Raw genomic sequence first — 19,542 nt, 5'->3', positions numbered from 1 at the left:
GATATTCTATCCTTGGTCTTCCTCTTCCTGGTTTTCCTCCTGCCTTTCCCTCCAGAGAAAGACTTAATGGTTAATTAAATATTACCGTATCATAATCACCGTAGAGAGATTGCCTTTAAAAATGATTGTTACTTCCAGTCGATTATTACGAATAATATTATAATTTGTTTCTATTGTGTATTGAATTTTGAGAATGTACGTTTATTTAAAATTCTAAAATGCAATTCGTTTTCATTGCAGCTACGTGAGAGTATAAATTCTGATCATCGTTTGAAGATGCTGCTTGATGTAAGTATGAATGTTCATACAGTTAACTTTTATTTATTTACTTTTGCAGGCTATTGGGATTTAAGGCTTTGAACTATTTCAAAGCTGAGAGATAGGGTTGCCAATTTTATATATAGGCTATATATATACTAGATAGATAGAGAAAGCTGTTGTTAATGAAAAAAGAATGCGTAAGTTTAAAACACTTTATTACACAAAACAACTATACAGTGACTGCACAGGACAGAGGTCGTTATGTCAAGCTATATTTGCGTACTGTGAGATTATTATGTGCTGAAATACCTCGAAGAAAACCAACAATTTTGTTCAACTCCTGAACACTTTTGCCATTGTAAATCCAGATACCCATTTTTTCACAATGCTTCAGTTAGTGTAGTAGAAATTTTGGCATTGATTTAAGTAAGATTTTGCTGACATTTTTAAGAAAATTGTGGGAGATACGAGCTCTTCCGCATTAAATCACACCCAACGAACAGAGAAAATATAAAACTTGTGCTAAGCACCGGGGCCCCAGTGAAAGAATGAATGAATAAATGATTTTGAGTTTAACGTCCCGTTCAGCAGCGAGGCTATACGAGACGTGGACCTAGTGATTAACGTGGAATCCGAACCACATGAGCGCCCGCCTAGAATCGAACCCGGGTCTCCCACGCCAAAGGAGCGTACGCTAACCGCTTACCCACGGAGGAGCTCGCCCCAGTGAAAGAAGTCATAAACAAATGAATACCGGAAAGTTGGCAAAGATACTAACAGAGCGTGTTATTTCTAAATAAATACACTTCTGGGGAAGTGTATAGACCTCTAAAAGGACCAATCAATGAATTTTAACGTAATGCATGAGATTCAGAGAGCAAAAATTCTTAACTCGACCAGATATTTAATAAGCCTAGTGTCTATTACCGACTTCAAGAGCGAAAAATGTATGACTAATTGGTGAGGAAGGGGACTGTATAGCGTAGAGGTTAAACGCACCGTCACAATAAGCTAAATCTTAAGGAGAGAAGTATATTGTAATAGTTGAAGTACATAAGACATACATTTTTATAAGAGGCGTGTCCTGAAAGTGAGTACCAGCTGTGGTCGGCATCCCGCGCTTGCGCGTTGTGTATCTACGTCTATTGGAAAGCTACAGACGTTATTACGGAATCATCGAACCGTATTTACGTTTGCTTGTGACTGAGTGAAGTGTATGGAAAAAACGTTATGAGTGATGGAGTGGTACGGAGACTTATGGCTGCTCGAATGTTCATGATGAGTAGAACTCACATTATGCTTTATTTTTTGTGTAATTATGCTTTTTTTTTCCAAATTATGCTTTATTGTTAATTTCAATCATTGTTTTACATTAATCGTGTATAATGCATAGTATTTACTATACATTAAATATTCTAAATATTTTAAACTACTTATTAATATTTTATGCAATCAGTTTCTTTCATATTCAATAAACTTTCTACTTAATGCACTGTAAACAGATATGCTTTACTCGAGTCAGCTTTTTATCACTTGTGGGCGCCTTAGAGGTGCATATATACAGAAAGGGAAAGTAAAAGATACCACCAAAAAGTACAGAAAGTGTTCAAGTTCAAGAGGTACACATAACAATATATTGAGGAGTTCTAGGAGTTCTAATAGGAGTTCTAGTATACTATTCATTGTTGGCGGAATTTTCTTCTTTTCCTTTTTTCTTTTCTGCGCATGAAAGTATTACACCGAAATGTTTACAAAAATTAAAATAAGCTTTTCATTGTTGCATTCTTATGTTCTCAATGATTTTGTATTCTAAATATTAGTTTTAAAAAAAATATTAATACAGTATGTTAAACTTGCTGTTAAGCAGAATTTTCCAAGAATTGTGCTATGTATTTTAAATTATACTTTATTCTTTATTTTCTAAAATTATGCTTTATTATGCTTTTAAAATTAGTTTCTTCCGGACCTTTAAACCACCACAGTCATGTTCAAGGTACCAAACATATGTCTAAATTGCTATTATGCTTTTTATGCTTTTGGGTTGCTCTAATGATGAGGAACGAAGTGCGCGATTTTCTGTCATCATTGAAGACTTGGTGCGGAAAATTGACAGAAAATGAAAGAGAACAGCCGCTTTACGATTTCGTCGTTATTTGTTATCGGTCGTAATGTTTTGTCCTACACTTCACTAATCTGGCTGTGAATTTCAGACGCTTTTTATACCTTTAGAACTAAGAATACGAATCACAACGTATATTTCACAGTCGGCGGGATTCGCAATCGGCGAGGTCATTTTAACTGCTCACAAACAAACGTAAACACGGTTCAATATTTCCGTAATGCCATCTGTGACTTGCCAACAGATGTAGGTACACTCATGTCCAAAATGATTGTCGCATATCTATCACTGTCTTCTTGTAAGAACATAATTTGATAATGATTTTGCAGGGTATTTTTAATACTAATACTATGTGTATAATCGGGAAATGTATATTTGTGGTAAATTTCATAGGAAAAGAATTATAAATACGAAAATTAGAATGAGTAAAACAAAATGTTGCTAAATGAACGAGAAAAAAATATTTTCGTTTTATTGTTCTTATTTACTGCTCTTTTGACATTAAATTTGCCACATACATGTCTTTGCCGATTGTACACAGACTAACATTATAAGAAATACCGGGCGAATTCTTTATCAAATTATATTCCTACAACAATATATTTATAGACATGCGACAAGAATTTTGGACATGAGTGTACATAGCGCGTATGCGTTGAATGCCGACCATAATGCTGCGGTGGCGGAACTTCAAAACAGTATTTACTTTCTATACACTCCTCGTATTTTTTCAAGACGTCACCGATGTGCTGCCTCTTGACAGATTAGTTAATAATTATTATAAGCAATATATTTTGTTTTTGTTTAAATTTTGATTTAATTCAATGAAAGGGCAAAATGGATTAGTCAATGTATTTTATACGTGCACAGTGCAATTGTTGTTACTGTGTATAAATGGTTTACATAGTTAGTTGCTGAATTAAAAGCACACAATATTTTAGCCACTGGCATGGTCTCGTAATCTAGCTTTCTTGGAGATAAGTTAGTGTGGTGGGGAACGGCCAGTACTGTGAGCTATGTACCCGCGAAATGCCGGATTCAATCTCCCCAACACTTCATCCCCATAGCAGAACATGGCGCGATCTGCGATGTGATCACAGAAAATTTGCCGCGCCTGTGCAGAAAAAATGCCAGAGGAAAAATAATATAGCCAACAGAAAAGTATAAAAACATGCCTGCCGCGTGCAGATGTCTTAAATGCACAGAGGACGCGCATAAATATAGTTTGACCCGACTACGGTAGGTCCCATAGTTTTGGACCTATGGTCCTTTAAAGTTCATTTTTTCACATTTTCGGCATCATATAACTCCGAAAGGAAGCATTTGTGCACCTAGATTGGTCTATACTTTTTGTCTTATCGTGGTGTCAGGTATCATCTCCCAAACGTTGTCGGTGTTGTTTTGAAACCCTAATAATTTCTATGCGTTGTTGTCTCCATGTAATCTCCATGCTAATTTGCCACAAACTACTACACACAGCTGTTACAGTTTAATCTCGTCAATCCAGTCATTGTTGCTAGAACACAATTTCAGAGTTGGTACGTTGTTTTTAGTAAAGTATTTATAGCGCAGATGATAAATTTATAATAAATCTGTCAAGAGGTAACCTATAATTGAGCAATGAAAAGATACAAGGATATTATACTTCCAGGTTGGTTTCGTATAAAACAAAGCTTCGAATAACCAGAACTCATTTTTAATCTTGATCTAATTTCAATTAGTATATATATATATTTGTGAGCCTGCACAAATAGTAAATAGAAAGGTAGAAGATTTTCTTTCTTTCTTGTACATCTCAGAGCTCACGCTGTAGCTTCTCCACTATGGTGTTATCTACTGAGATTAGTCTGATTCTGTAAGCTATTTGCGACTCGTCTCTTAATCTAATTGTGTTTCTAAAGGGTTATTCAAACAGCGCCCCGGTTTTGGATCGTCTGGCAAATTTTTATTTCTCGGTTGCCGACATTGTTTTGTATTGTTGTTCTACCCACAAGCATTCCGATTGTCGTCTTATTCTGAATTTCTTGCATTTCTTCAGCCTGTGTCTAGCCATGTGCTAGTTTGGTGCAGCTTTTGGACGGACGGCATTTTTTTTTTTTCTTCGAGGCAGGACAAGTTGTGACAGTTACTGGAAATCGATACCGTGCGAAGATAAGAAAGATTTTGTGGCCTCATTTCGATGGAATGGACATTCAGGAGTTGTGGTTTCATCAGGATGGTGCCACTTGCCGTGCTGCCCGCGAAACAATCCAATTGCTCCAAGGGCAGGTTCCCGGATCGCCTCATTTCGCGTAATGCTGTTCAGCAATGGCCTCCGAAATCATGCGACTTAATTCCTTGTGACTCTTTTTCTTTGGGTACTCTTAAATTATTGATATATGTAAGTAAATCCCGTTCCATCCGTGAATTGAGAGGAAATTCCACGAGTCGTCGGCGAAATCCAAGTGGAAACTTGTCAGACAGCCATAGCGAATTTCACGAAAAGAGTGATTGCATGCCAGCGCAGTAGAGGAGGTCATATGCCCGACGTCATTCACCATACCTGAAATCGGAATGCGTGATGAACATGTTTATGAATTTTGTTAGTGTGTTTTTAAAAAATAAAGTTCATAATTTGATGTAAAAATAATGGCACACTTTTTGAATAACCCTTTACAGGTTGTCCGACAAATTCCCTTATGACTTGTTTTGAGTATCACAGAAAACAATGCCGGTTGATTTTAGTTGTGGTATTGCTAACAGTGCTTTCATACACTGTCTGGTATCCCTGCGTTGAACATCATGTGGAGTATTTCGGTAGTGAACAATTTACAGGCTGCTGTATTGGGTGGGCATGGGTTTCTCATCTCCGTTCCTCTTAAAATAGTTTTCACGAAACCCGATCTTGTAATAGCAGATAATTCATTTTCTGTAATAATCTAGTACATTTGTTTGATCGTTGGTACTGGACAGATAAAGAATTGCGCGAAAGTGTGTAGGAAGCTTTTCAAACGATAACTACTCACGCTCTGCAACACGTCAAGGAGGACTTGGAGACTCATACATCTGTACAGTTTAGTTCGTATATAAGTGCTCGATTATAGTATTTACTAAATAAATAAACTGAACATGAACCGAAATTACCTTACCCTCTCTTGTGATCTCTCAGTCAATCTTCGTCATATTCAAACCAAGGGTACGGGGATTTCTTGGACATCCTGTATATTACGTTATTTTCTTCGTGTTCATTTGTTATTTTTTCTTGCCTTTTTCCAGCAATATATGGACAGTACAAACAACTTGAAAGAGCTTTATGAGGACAAAGATGGCCTTCGAAAGGAAGAGGTGGCTGCTTTATCTGGTCCCAATGAGTTGTCTGAATTTTACACGAGGCTTAAAGCGATAAAAGAGTTCTATCGAAGACATCCGAACGAGGTACGTTAAGAATATTTTGGTAGACAGTCTTACTTTATTACCATCAACTGTGAAATAGTTGCTAAATGAATTGATACAATGAATATTAAATAGCAACAAAATCTGTATCCAGGTTGCAAATCTCACCGTACACATTTCAGCAAAGAGTTACTAACTTCCTCAACACATAACACTTCAGAAAGTTAATGAATCTGGATAACTACTGTTGATTATTCTTTACTATATACAATAATATCGTATGCACTTCCAGAAGTAGCGTTTTTAAGAATTTCTTCTGTACCTATCCAGATCTCCTATATCCTGTGAATGAACCTGTGTTTCTTAAATCAGGCGATCAGTAATTATTGGAACATTGAAGTCTCTCTTCTTTTACCTGTGTTCCATGTTACTTCACTGATATCATATTTAGGTTAAGAAGAACAAGAGCGACAAATTGTAAGTCTGTGCCCTTAAAAGATTAAAACTCGTCGTCACCTTCAGTCTGTTGGAAACGATTTATTTGAATTTTATTTCTTCATTAAATATTTTATTTCTTCTTAATGTGTTCCCTAGTACACTTTCCTCTACATAAATTATTGTGCGTTACTTACTAATCCGCCCTCTCCTTTTATGCTTTTTTTTTCGTTTTTCGTAAGATATTTCTATATTTTTCTTCAACGTTTCCTAAATACTTAATATTTATTATTGGTATAAAATACTTATGAGAGATAGGATATGGACCTTCTCAGACGAAGCACCGCCCACAGGACTAGAACCCAGGCGTAAAAGTACTCTCGAAACCCGAAATTTTTATTCGTTTCGTCTTCACATGCACTCTCATTGGCTGAAGCATTTCCCTGACATACAAACAAAGTGTGTAAGAGTATATTATATCTCCAATTCCCGGGTATGAGGATTATACAAAGAGTCTATCGGTCACGAAAGTCATGAAATCAGAAAACGGTCAGAAAGTCAAGAAAAAGTCACGAAATTTAGCTTTTGGGCCACGAATTTATTTTATTTTTTATCTGTGGAAATATAAGTGTAGATAGGAAAATTTTGTTCTATAAAACGTCAAAATTCACCACCAAAAATGTCTCTGGTTGGCTTTAGATGCTACCAAATCGCAAACAGACCTCTCTTCTATCGCATGCATGAAAATTCGGCCCAATTCGCAGCCAAATTCGCTCTTGAGAATTAACTATATTTTATTTTTTGTGAAGGAAAAGGTCACGAAATTTCATTTGGGAATTTTAGTAGACACCGTGGTGAACAAAGAGACTGTTTTATCGCAGAATGAAAGAAAATACAAAAATGAAAACTAAATGCACTTCTTTAAGTCCATTGCACAAAATCAAATAAATGGTCTAAAAATTGGTTCATAATAAATGATCACTATATTTTTTTCGTGATGTATTTTCTTTACGTGAGCTCTTTATTTGCATATAAATCACAAATCATAGGAGCAAGTTCATTTACTTCATCTTATTTGAAGTATTTAATTGACTTTTGCACTTGAAAAACCCAAATGTTTGTAGTTAACTTACACTGAAAATTTATTTCCATTTTCTTTCCAGATATATGTACTATTGGATTTATTGTTACATATCATGTTTTTATCTTCATGTGCTTACAGATCAGTATTCCTATGTCAGTGGAGTTTGAAGAGTTGGCTAAACAGAGAGAAAACCCTTCCGAAGAGTTTTCAAGTAAGGCTTTATTCTTATGTATATTGACTTTTCGCATGTTCACATTGACTAAGTAGCAAGAGCTCTTCCAATTTGCGTGTGTGTATTGTTCCAATTCATCAATTTGTTTTTCGTGTGTCATTCTAAAGCTTACATAGAATGTGTTATAACGAAACGTAAAGTACGAAAGGAGACCCAGAAATAACAAAATTATACTCCTGTGCATCGTCTACTTGTAGCACGAGGGTGCGCCGCTAGGGTGTTGTGGGAGGACCTCTTCTGACTCAATATGCCAAGTGGCGTCAACCGACAATGACGTGTGGTGTCAGTGGCATTTTTGTATGTGTAGTGCTCTCGTGACACGAAAAAATGGCAGATTCTCACGAACAACATGTGGCTCTGAAGTTTTATTTTTTATTCTGCAAGAACCCAACAGAACCTGTTGTGATCATGCAAATAGCTTACTAAGAACATGTTCTTAGCAAAACGTAAATGTACGAATGGTTTGCTTGGTTTAAAAGAGGGAAATCACTATTGAAAATCAGCTCCGTTCTGGCGTGCTTCAAGTGGCCGATCCGAGGACAACATCGCTAAACTCCGTGATCTCATCAGAGAAGATACGCAGAACAATCGATCAACTCTGGAGCTCCATTTAGCGTATTTTGCAGGACAATTTGGGGATGCGATGAGTTGTTGCTAAGTTTGTTCCCAGACTTTTCACCCAAGAGCAAAAGGATCGTCGCGTGGAAGCCTGTAATGCAATGAAGAACGCAGTCAGACGATCCAGAGTTTTTCAACAAAATCATCACAGACGACGAATCATGGTGCTATGGGTACTATCCCGAAAATAAACTACAGTCAAGTCTATGAAAGTCGCCTGGCTCGCCTCGTCGAAAAGAAGCTCGTCAGGTTAAATCGAATTTGAAGACAATGCTGACTTTTGACATCAAAGGAATCGTACACTCAAAATTTGTCCCTCAAAACCAGACCTTGAACCAACAATTCTATGTGGAGGTGTTGAAACGGCTGCAAAGAAGTGTGGTATGAAAACGTCCGGCCGTGTGGAATTTCGGCGAGTGATTCCTGCATCATGATAATGCTTTTTCTCAGGAAAATCCGATTACTTTTGGTTCCCCCCTCTCGTATTTTCGTTTATACAGTCTTGTTAACAAAATGGTAGACACACGAACATCTTTTTCTTAAATTAAAAAAAAAATATATATATATATATATATACGTATTCATAAGAGTAAATAAATCAAACATGAAACTTCTTTATTACACTATTGCGAGCGGTGATTATATTCAATGAAGAAAAGCGGAAACGCTTTTTCTCATGAAACTTCTTTGTTTTTGTAAAACTTGATCTGAGTTTGTATCAAAGCATGACACATGACACGGTAAGCCGGAGACCCGGACATCAAAGGTCGATTCTCAGTCCAGTTGTTCATTTTATAAAATGGATTTGTGAATCATTGAATTTATACATAACAGAGAAATTGGTGGGATATACAAACAATCGGGTATTTCTTCTAGTTGTTTTATACGAGTTTAACATATAATTCAACTGTCAAAGGTGTTCTGTAATGTGACACTGGGTTGTTGAAGCACAACAGGAATTATGGTATAGTCTATTGGTCTGAGACACTGGGGCTCCTTCATGGCTAAGCGGTTATCATACACGCCTTTGGCATGGGAGACCCGGGTTCGATTCCCGGCGGGAGTTCATGTGGTTCGAATTCCACGTTAATCAGTAGGTCCACGTCTCATATAGCCTCGCTGCTGAACGGGACGTTAAACTCAAAATCAACTCAACACTGATGGTCTGAAACACTGACAACGACCTTAAAAGAGGGATAGAATGTATGAGTGTTCAGAGAGTGTACTAGGTGACATAGTGGTTAATGCTTATCACGCTCAGCTAGAAACCCGGGCTTGATTCTCAGCCTAGTCGTAAATTTTTTCACTCTTCGTATGCCATTGTTGGGTCTACTTTCATAAGAATATAGTTTTTCAAGAGAGGTTAGTAGCCATTAAAAATAAATAAATAAAGATTGTATATTATTAAAGTGTGTTCTGCAAATCGTTTCAATTGTTCAGGTTTTTAGTTTTTTTCTCTCCACTTATATAGGCCTTATTTGTGAACATTAATTGCATTATATTTAATTACAAATGTGTTACATGAACTTTTAATAGTACATGTAATACATTTATTATTATTATTATTTGGAGAAACTTTCCTCCGAATGCGTCTTACTTTTTAAAGTACCCGTGCAGCTTCAGCAAGACTACTTCATGCCTCTGTCGGGGTTTTCGAAATTCCTACTGGAAACTTAATAATCTATGTAAATTTTCTTTTATGTATTTTGTTTATAAATATATTTTAAAGTAACTACTGGTAAAGTACTTCACTATTAGTTAAAACAGGAAAACAACTACCAATCGTTTAGTTTAGTGACGTATTTAACACTGGCATTCTTTAGCCACTACATATTTTCAAGCATACAACTGATGTTTATACTGAGCGATTTTAAGAAAGTGCATATTTCATTTTATATTACTTATAAATAACCAAAATACCTTATATTTGTGTGATTATTAACTTATCCAATATATTTCATTTATTGTACCCATCGTCAGGGTAGTCTCCTCTTCCACATGCAACGAGATCAAAGAGTGCTGATGTGAAGTGAAATGAAATGAAATCATTAAGTCTAGCTTCCCACGGTTATGCCGGTTAGGCTAAAGGAGACGGTGATAATGAGAAATGAGTGAAATAGTGGAATGAAGAAAGTGAGAGGAAACGGGAAGAGTCCCGAGAAAACCCACGAGCACGGTGTTTGTCTACCACAAAGTCCACACGGCGCGAGCTGGGATAGAACCAGGGACCCCAAGCACCGGTGAACGCTCTACCACTGAGCCACCGCGCCCCCAAGTGCTAATGTGATAGTGGGACCAAATCGTAAATTCATAGCAACAGTAAACTTCGTATTGCAATATGGTTTGTGTCTAAATGACCTAAATTCTTTCATAAATATGGATGATGTCTCTAATGTAACAGACAAAGTAAGAAACAAAGTTTAGTGGCTTCATTAACACTCTTTGAAAAATATAAGGTTTTATACTAATGGAAGGAGGAAACAACCGATTTTTTTTTTATTTTTTAATTTTATACACCAAATCCTCTACAGGTGCGAATTCTAACGCAAAGATGAAAGTGACTGCACCGGGACTCGAACTCGGAACCTGTGGCATACCGTTAACCACTATGCCACACAATCCGCTTCTCAGAACAGCAGGGGTCTGTGGTACAACCCACGTGGTCCGAGGTAAGTGCTCCGACCTGGAGATTAAGAGAGTACGTGGCTGTTCTGGGAAGCAGACTTGGTGGCGTAGAGGTTAACACATCAGCACGGTGTGCCGGAGGTCCCTGGTTCGGGTCCCAGTCTAGTCAGTCACTCTTTCTGGAAGTATTTAATTAAATATGTTGTCTCACGGTATAGAAGAAGCTTAGTAATTGTGCGTACAATCGTATGCAACATTGATGGAAACGGTGGCTAGCAACAGTGAATAAAATGAACTAACACGTTCAAGAAAAGGTGGTTCTGTATTTTAATGAATTTATATTCATTGTTTCCATAATTTAAATGTAATTAGCTACCTAAAGGAAAGAAGAAGAAAGTTTGATTATCTTAAGGACTTGCTTTTATCGGAAGGTAGAAGGATCTACCAAGGGAAAGGCACAACAAAGAAAGTTCCTGAAATATAGTGGATAAGTTAACAATCACGCAGATATAAGGTAACAAAAAATTATTTTATTTTATGTAATACAATTTGTGTTAGGAAAGATTATTTGCAACTTTCGACTAAGTACAGTTTCATCCTTGATCCGAGCAATACCGGTAAGTAAAACTAGATGACCTTATTCCGTCGTTACTTGTAAGATATGATGACAGTTGACAGTAGAAATTTAGAAGCAGCCGAGGAAAATAAAAGAATACGTGCTGAAGCTGTACGGAGATCTTAAAATGTAAGACGCTTCAGAGGTAAGTTTATCTAAGTATTAAATAGTGACAATTTTTTTCTTTGAGTAATTAAACATTTACTGTTAATTTTTTCCAGACCTTGTAGAATTTACCGATGAAGAAGGATATGGAAAGTACTTAGATCTCCATGAATGTTATGAGATGTTCATCAACTTAAAAGGAATTGAGGTAATTTTAATTAAAATGTATTTTTTTAGTTTCGCATTTTAATGGTTACACTAATATGAAATGAAAAACAGTTCAAATGTTTATGCCAAAGTGAGTAACCCGGTCTATTTGAAAAAGTTGTCGGAATGACCCACAAGCAGTGCCGGATTTACGTAGAAGATGAACAAGGTACAGCTTGAGGCCCCACTTGCTTCGTAGCTCAACACATTTTAAAGAAGTGGCCCCGCGTAGCGTAGTCGTTAACGCTCTCGCATTCGGTGCGAGCGGTCCCGGGTTCGATTCCCGGTGGGGTCACTCGGTCGAAAAAGTGTAACACCTTTTTCAGGCCAGCCACCCTGAATGAGGTTTTCCTGGGTTTTCCTCATTCGCACCAGGCAAATGTCGGGGTGGTACCTAACTTATAGATCCCAGCCCGCTTCCTTCCTTCCCTTTCCCCGGATTGTGTGCTCGCCGAGGGACGTCATCCCTCAAATCGTGAAGGGCTAAATGTCCTTAGATGCCGAAAGCCCAGAAATCTAAATCCTCCCTACATTTTAAAGAAAGAAAAAAAAAACTGTAACGCAATTTGCAAATAACAAGAAAAAGCAAATAAGATAAAAATGCACATACTACAATGGTGTTTTTTTATGCACTAGGCTTTTATGAAGCAAGTAATAAGACTTCATTCCTCAGCCCCACTTGTAATGAGGCCCCTGTTATCTAGCCCCACTTATAGTGGAGCATCCGTTTCCAACCCTGTTTGTAATGGGCACTTGTGTCCATTTAGATATTTATCAGGTCCATAAATTAGGATATAGCATATATTCAAACCTAAGAAACGGCGACATTTTGTCGCTGCGAAAGAAAGCTTGTATGAAGGGCCCCTAAGGCTTGACATATAAAGGGCCTCTTTCAATAACTTAAGCTCCCATCAAATCTAAATCTCGTATTGCCCACAGGTATCAGCTGTAACTTCAAACCGAGTACACTATTATTAATTAAGGCTATCTACTGTTATGGTAGCTACACAATATTTGTACTTGGCTCAAAATACTACAGAAGGTTGCAATATACTCTAATTAGGATATTGGTAGTTGTGAATCTGTGCAAACAAAATATACCAGACATTATGTTCTATAGACTCTCATGTATATTCTCTTGAATGAAAGAATCTTCATTATAGTTAATGAGTACCGTATTAACGCGATTCTAAGACGCACTCTTTTGTCGATTTTTTTTCTTTCTTCCAAAGTCAAGGAGCATCTTAGATTTGAGTTATGCAAATTTAGGCCAGATTAGATGGAGGCTTTCCAATAACTGCTAATCTCGTTAGTCAAAATTCTGTAAATAATGTGCATTTTATATGTACGAATAGAATGCAGAATCAAAATCATGGATTTTACACGAAATGAAAACCCTTTAAAATTAGCCCGCAAACCAGTGGCAAATGAAAGAGATGAATCATTCTTGTGAATTGTTCCTTCCCCTCCCACATCCCGTGGCTGGTATCTTCCTCCGTTTCAAGAGCACAAACGAGTCACACACCTTGAAGCACGACAAGTGATAACAGAATAATGAGTTTAAAAATGCTGCAAATCAGGAAATTGGAGGCACAAAGAGGTTTGGAAGGGAGGGGGGTGAGTGAGTCTTTGTTTTGAAATGACAACCTGCTTTCCCGACGATTTGCAGGTGCAGTTTTAAAGTTGACACCTTCCGGCATTGTGACCCATTCAGAAAGACTTGTTCGTCCGTTATATGGCTACCATTTGTTTCATAGAGAAGAATTGTTGAGCGATTTCTAGAGTGATACCGGTAGTTTACGGGCTGCACGATGAGTGACAAGCGAGTTTATTATCGCCAAGGGTGCGTCTTACGTTGGAGGAGTTTTGTTTGTTTTTCTTTTCAATTTGTTCAAAAATTAGGGATGCGTCTTACATTTGAAGGCGTCTTAGATTCGCGGAAATACGGTATATTTGTTCGTTTGGTGTAATCCCTTTTAGTAATTGAATCATTTTTTCTGGGATATACATATGTCATTGCTATTATCAGTGTGTTTGTGTATTGCAGTAGAGAGGACGCTCTAAGCCTAAAATCTTAGTTTCTGAAGCTTTTTCTTATTTTGATATAGATTATCACAGCCACACACAAAATAATAATAATAATAATAATAATAATAATAATAATAATAATAATAATAATAATAATAATAATAACACTGGTCTACATCAATTTTGCTGACTGGAGGCTACTAGCTGTTCTTTAATAATTAGAGTGTGCTAAATTCAAAAATGAAATGCGTTTTTCTTTATCACGTCAGGTATTTTCACAAAATGAAATTTTATCTAATATTTCATGTATGCTTTAGAACCATTAATCGTAACGTATTTCTACAGGATGTCACAAGATAACAGCACATACACTGTTACGTTTAATTTTAGTTTTACGAATTATTACGTAAGAATTAAAGAATATATTAAAGTATAGGTAATTCAAAATCAAGTATATTGAAGAGGATATTACGTATGTAAAGGGTTGAAATAAGGGAGCTCTCGCAGCTGAATTTTATGCAGGGTGACGAATTACGCTGCACTCTTTGTTTATGGAAAACACGGCGAGTTAACAGATTGCTAAAGGTGTGCTAGAATTTTGTGGAGGTTTTGCAAACATTTACTGATCTGGTTATTTCTCGTATTGGTGCACTGTAGTGGTGTAGTGATATCTACAGGATTACAACTACTATAGTGTAGACTACACACATTCTGATGAAGGTAGCAGCTGTACCGAGTTTAAATAACATGACATCTATTCGTAGAAAGTGTAAGAACGATCCGGATACATTTTGCTATATTTGTGGTTCTTTCACAGCCCCGAAACAACGAACAAATACAGATATTTCGGAATTTATACGAAAAGTGTATCATGCATATTTCGGAATTAAATTGGGCGACTAAGATAAACCATGGGCACCAAATAAAGTATGCAGGACCTGTGTAGAAAATCTCGGACAATGGAACAAGAGTCGAAGAACAAGCCTTAGTTTTGGAATCCCAATGCTGTGGCGAGAGCATCAAAATCATGACCGCTATTTTTATATGGTAAATTATCTGGTATGAGCAGGAAATCTAAACATAGACTACTATTCAGCATCCTGATATTTACTCTGCTATAAGACCTATTCCTCACAGTAATGAAATTCCTATCCCTACATGCAGCACGTTTGCAAGTTCAAGTGATGATGACGATTGCTCTGTCAACACAAATACAGAACGAAGTGACGAGGATTTTGTGGTATCTGATGAACGCAATTCATGCAAATCCTTCACTCAATCAGAATTAAATGATTTAATTCTCGACCTTGCTCTACCAAAAGCATCAGCAAAATTGCTGGGTTCAAGACTGAAAGAAAGGAATATGTTGCACCAGGAACACCTATCGTATATTGGGACAGAGAGAAGCATCTATTACAATATTTTCAAAAAGGTGAAGAACTTGTGTATTGTTCAGACGTAAAAAGACTAATTGAAGCTATGGGATGTGATTATGATGCGAATGAATGGAGGCTCTTTATTTACTTTTTGAAGAGGAGTTTAAAGTGTGTATTGATACATAATGGCAATAAGTTGGCATCCATTCCTGTTGGTCACTCCATACATTTGAAGGAAAGCTACCAAACATTGAAAATGCTCCTTGAGAAGATAAATTATGAGAATGATAGATGGCTTGTGTGGAGGGACCTCAAGGTAATTTCAATGTTACTGGGCCAACAAGCAGGTTTTACGAAATATCCTTGCTTTATTTGTTTATGGGACAGCCGTGCAAGGAATGAACACTGGGTACGAAGATTGTGGCCTGCCAGTGTAGATTTTGAAGTGGGAGTGAAAAACATCCAGAACGACCCTAAGAAAGTGTTACTTCCTCCACTACACATAAAGCTGGGATTAATGAAACCGTATGTAAAAGCTTTGAATCAGGATTGTGCTTGATTCAAATACATTTACTCGAAATTTCCTGCAGTGACACAGGAGAAAGTGAAAGCTGGTATTTTTGACGAGTTCTTACAAACCATGAACCCCACAAAAAGAGATGCATGGGATACTTTGTGTGCCGTTGTTTCAAACTTAATAGGGACTTTAAAGCGGGCGACTACGAGGAACTTGTTGAAAATTTGTTGGCCACATTTCAGAACTTAGGAGTAAATATGAGTATGAAGCTTAACTTCCTACACAGCCATCTAGACTATTTTCCTTTCAATCTTGGTGCCCTTAGTGTAGAACAGGGTGAACGATTTCACCAGGATATCAAAACCGTGGGGAACCGGTACCAGGGAAGGTGGAACGAAAACATGATGGCGGACTATCGCTGGTGCTTGCAGCGTGACGTTCCGGAGGCCACTCACTCCAGAAAATCAAAGAAACGAAGATTTTTGCCTAAGTAGGTAAGCACGTTGTGTTATTTTGTTGTGTGCATTTATCAGCTTGAGGTAGTAAATGAAATTAAAAGATGTATTAGATTTGCTTAACTTTCTATCAAGTCTAGTTCGATTCCTGGCGGGAGCTCATGTGGTTCGGATTCCACGTTAATCAGTAGGTCCACGTCTCATATAGCCTCGCTGCTGAAAGGGACGCTAAACTAAAATCAACTCAACTCAATTTCTATCAAGTCTAAATTCATTATGACAAATAGGTTCGTAAAACTACTCCATGCTTAATATTCTGGAGCCATAAACATCATAATGCTCATCAAATCGTATAGGTCCTATATATATATATATATATATATATATAAAATAATATGTATAGATGGGTGTCAGTAACTTTATCGTAACTTGTTCCGTATTTATATTAATATTAAGGCAATAGTACAATATTTAATGTAAGTTTCTTACTAAGATATATGGAACAAATAAGAAATTCTGTCAGTGTAAGTATGATCAGATTGTGTAAAATTCTGACGTGATAGGCAAAAACTAACTACACCACTGGAATCAGCGACCTCGATTTATTAAAAAACAAGTCAAATAATTCAGTCAGCAGAAAAAAAAGTTTTCATATGTAGTAATAATAATAATAATAATAATAATAATAATAATAATAATAATAATAATAATAATAATAAATAAATAAATAAATAAATAAATAAATAAATAAATAAATGAGTAAATAATGAAAGTTCTGTGCAGCGGACCCAGAATATGGGTTCAATGTATTTTCTTACACAGAATCCTAATTTCGAAACCCGAGGAGATGGTTAGTGTCAATTTTTTTGTTATGGGCGAAAAACTTGAACGATTTCGCATAGGGAAGAAAGATATGTGTCATTTAAATTTTGGTGTTTCGCCCATAAAACGAAATTGACACTTTTTTTTTAATGTTTATGTGGCTGTGGCTGTGGCTGTACTATCAATAGGAGCTCCGTTTATTTTCAGACTATTCAACATATACACATGCTCAAGTGCAGAATGTCATTATAAGAAGTGAAATGATATGTCAGTAATTTACACAACTCCACCGAAGGAGATAGAGAGATAGTTTAGTATGGAATATTCAATACAGGACGAAACAAAAGGATAAATGCTAAAATTATTTATCATTATTATCAAGTTGGATCAATTTATCTCGTTAAACAAGAGCATAACATTCTAATGGTTTTCTTTCTTAAATCTTGCAGAAGGTAGATTACATCACATACCTTACAACATTTGATCACCTGTTTGATATTCCAAAAGAGCGGAAGAATTCTGAATATCGAAGATATTTGGAGGCTCTTCTGGATTACCTACACGACTACCTACTGAGAGTAAGACCTATATTAGACATCAGTGCAGAACTGGAAGCTGTACAGAAGGATTTCCAAGCGCAGTGGGAGGCAGGGACATTCCCAGGGTGGCCGGTAAGTACTCTGCTTTTAATAAGAAGGCTAGAATAATAATGTTGTTTTGAGATTGCAAAATGATTTTTTTTTAACCAGATTATTTATCCTTTAATTATATGTTCGCTTATAGTAAAGATAAAGGTAGCTTCCCTCATTTGGGACAAGCTGATGTGATCTCTACACACATTTAGCAGGTGATGTCAGCATACCTTGACTAGTTTTACCTCCAGAATGAGAGCAAATTTTTTGCTCCTCACATGATCGAACCTGGGTCATTCAGTTGGTAGGGTTATTATGCCACGCATAACCCTTATCTGTTATGTTTTATAACAGATTACTCACCTACCAAGTATTCCTTAATCAGTTTTACGTCCTATATTTCGTGTGTTACACTTGGGCAATCTTCTTCAGGGACACATAATAGGTGCAGCTTTTTTTCTTCATTTATGACTTTCACTTAATTTTAATATCAACAGTGGTAATGTAAGAACTATTACGAAAATTTTTATCAGTACTAATGTATATTGTAGGTTACTTTTATTATCTTATTATATACTAGCAGAATACTTGTACCTCGCACGGGAAGAATACGTTTCATTTTAGACATAGAGGGGTGAATTCGGATTTAAACGGCATTGAAAGTGTCACTGTTCGTCTCAACGACACCGAAAACCCTATGGATTCGGCACTAATATTGGTAATTTTTGATTTTTATGTATCTAGACCTCCCTCAAATTGAGCTCTTTCGTAGCTAAGCGGTTATAGCGTCCTTACCGAACTTGCCGTTCGTGTGGGAGACTCTAGTTCGATTCCCGGCGGAGCTCATGTGGTTCGGATTCCACGTTAATCAGTAGGTCCACCTCTCATATAGCCTCGCTGCTGAAAGGGACGCTAAACTGAAAATCAATTCAATCAAACCTCCCTCAAATTGCGGGGTTGAATTTGGATGTAAACGGGATCGGAAGTGTCACTGTTCATCTCAGTGACCCCGAAAACTATGGATTCGTCACTAATATCGGTCATTTTCGATCAGTTTTAAATATCCTCTCCCCTACATTGTACCGTCAAAGTGAAATGATGAAAACCATCCCAGGCCCAAACCTCATCTATGTTAAAAATTTGGGCGAGGTCGGTCGGGTGGTTCAAGTGGTGTGAAGTCACAAATACAGTCACTTTCATTTATATATATAACAAAATATAAATAAATAACCTAAGATTAGAACACTAACCTACTTCTTATACCCTTTTCTAACGTATTCCTTATGTATAGTTTAAGTTTTTCCAACAAACGGATTCTTTTTAATTGAATTTATGGCCGTAGTCACTCTCGAGGCGACTTATGGAGATTAAAATGTACGCAATGTAGCGAGATAACACTATTACCCTAATTTTTTTATCCACTTATTTTTAATTAATGTATTTAGAATGTATTGTGTCACAAAAACGATACATGCAATAAAGAAAAGAAAGAAAAAAGTACGAAAGATCGAAGACTCATAAGAAGCGTATATACACTATGTGGTCAAAAGTATCCGGCCACCCCCAAAACATACGTTTTTCATATTAGTGCATTGTGCTGCCACCTACTGCCAGGTACTCATTATTAGCGACCTCAGTAGTCATAAGACATCGTGGGAAAGCAGAATGAAGCGCTCCGCGGAACTCAGGGACTTCGAACGTGGTCAAGTGATTGGGTGTCACTTGTAATAGAAGTCTTTACGCGAGATTTCCACACTCCTAAACATCTCTAGGTCCACTGTGTTTGATGTGATAATGAAGTGGAAACGTGAAGGGACACGGACAGCACAAAAGCGTACATGCCGACCTCGTCTGTTGACTGACAGAGACCGCCAACAGTTGAAGAGGGTCGTAAAGTGTAATAGGCAGACATCGATCCAAACCATCACACAGGAATTCCAAACTGCATCAGGATCCAGTCCAACTATTATGACAGGCGTAAGGTGAGAAAACTTGGATTTCATGGTCGAGCGGCTGCTCATAAGCCATACATCACGCA

At 36.9% G+C, this 19,542-nt stretch overlaps 1 protein-coding gene across 1 annotated transcript in view; it reads left to right on the top strand.

The window, feature by feature from the left end:
- Positions 1–19,542, top strand: part of noi (splicing factor 3a subunit 3 noi) — a 44,084-nt gene that overhangs the window by 2,863 nt on the left and 21,679 nt on the right. Inside the window, exons 2-6 of the mRNA XM_081732787.1 lie at positions 241–288; positions 5,636–5,794; positions 7,410–7,482; positions 11,584–11,675; positions 17,322–17,543. Coding sequence (XP_081588913.1) covers positions 241–288; positions 5,636–5,794; positions 7,410–7,482; positions 11,584–11,675; positions 17,322–17,543 — 594 coding nt within the window. The remainder of the gene's footprint in view (positions 1–240; positions 289–5,635; positions 5,795–7,409; positions 7,483–11,583; positions 11,676–17,321; positions 17,544–19,542) is intronic.

This window comes from Thermobia domestica, chromosome 1, assembly GCF_964235325.1.
Source record: "Thermobia domestica chromosome 1, izTheDome1.hap1.1, whole genome shotgun sequence".
Lineage (NCBI taxonomy): Eukaryota > Metazoa > Arthropoda > Insecta > Zygentoma > Lepismatidae > Thermobia > Thermobia domestica.
The sequence above is the reverse complement of the archived record's forward strand: the minus strand, read 5'-3'. Positions and strand labels throughout refer to the sequence as shown.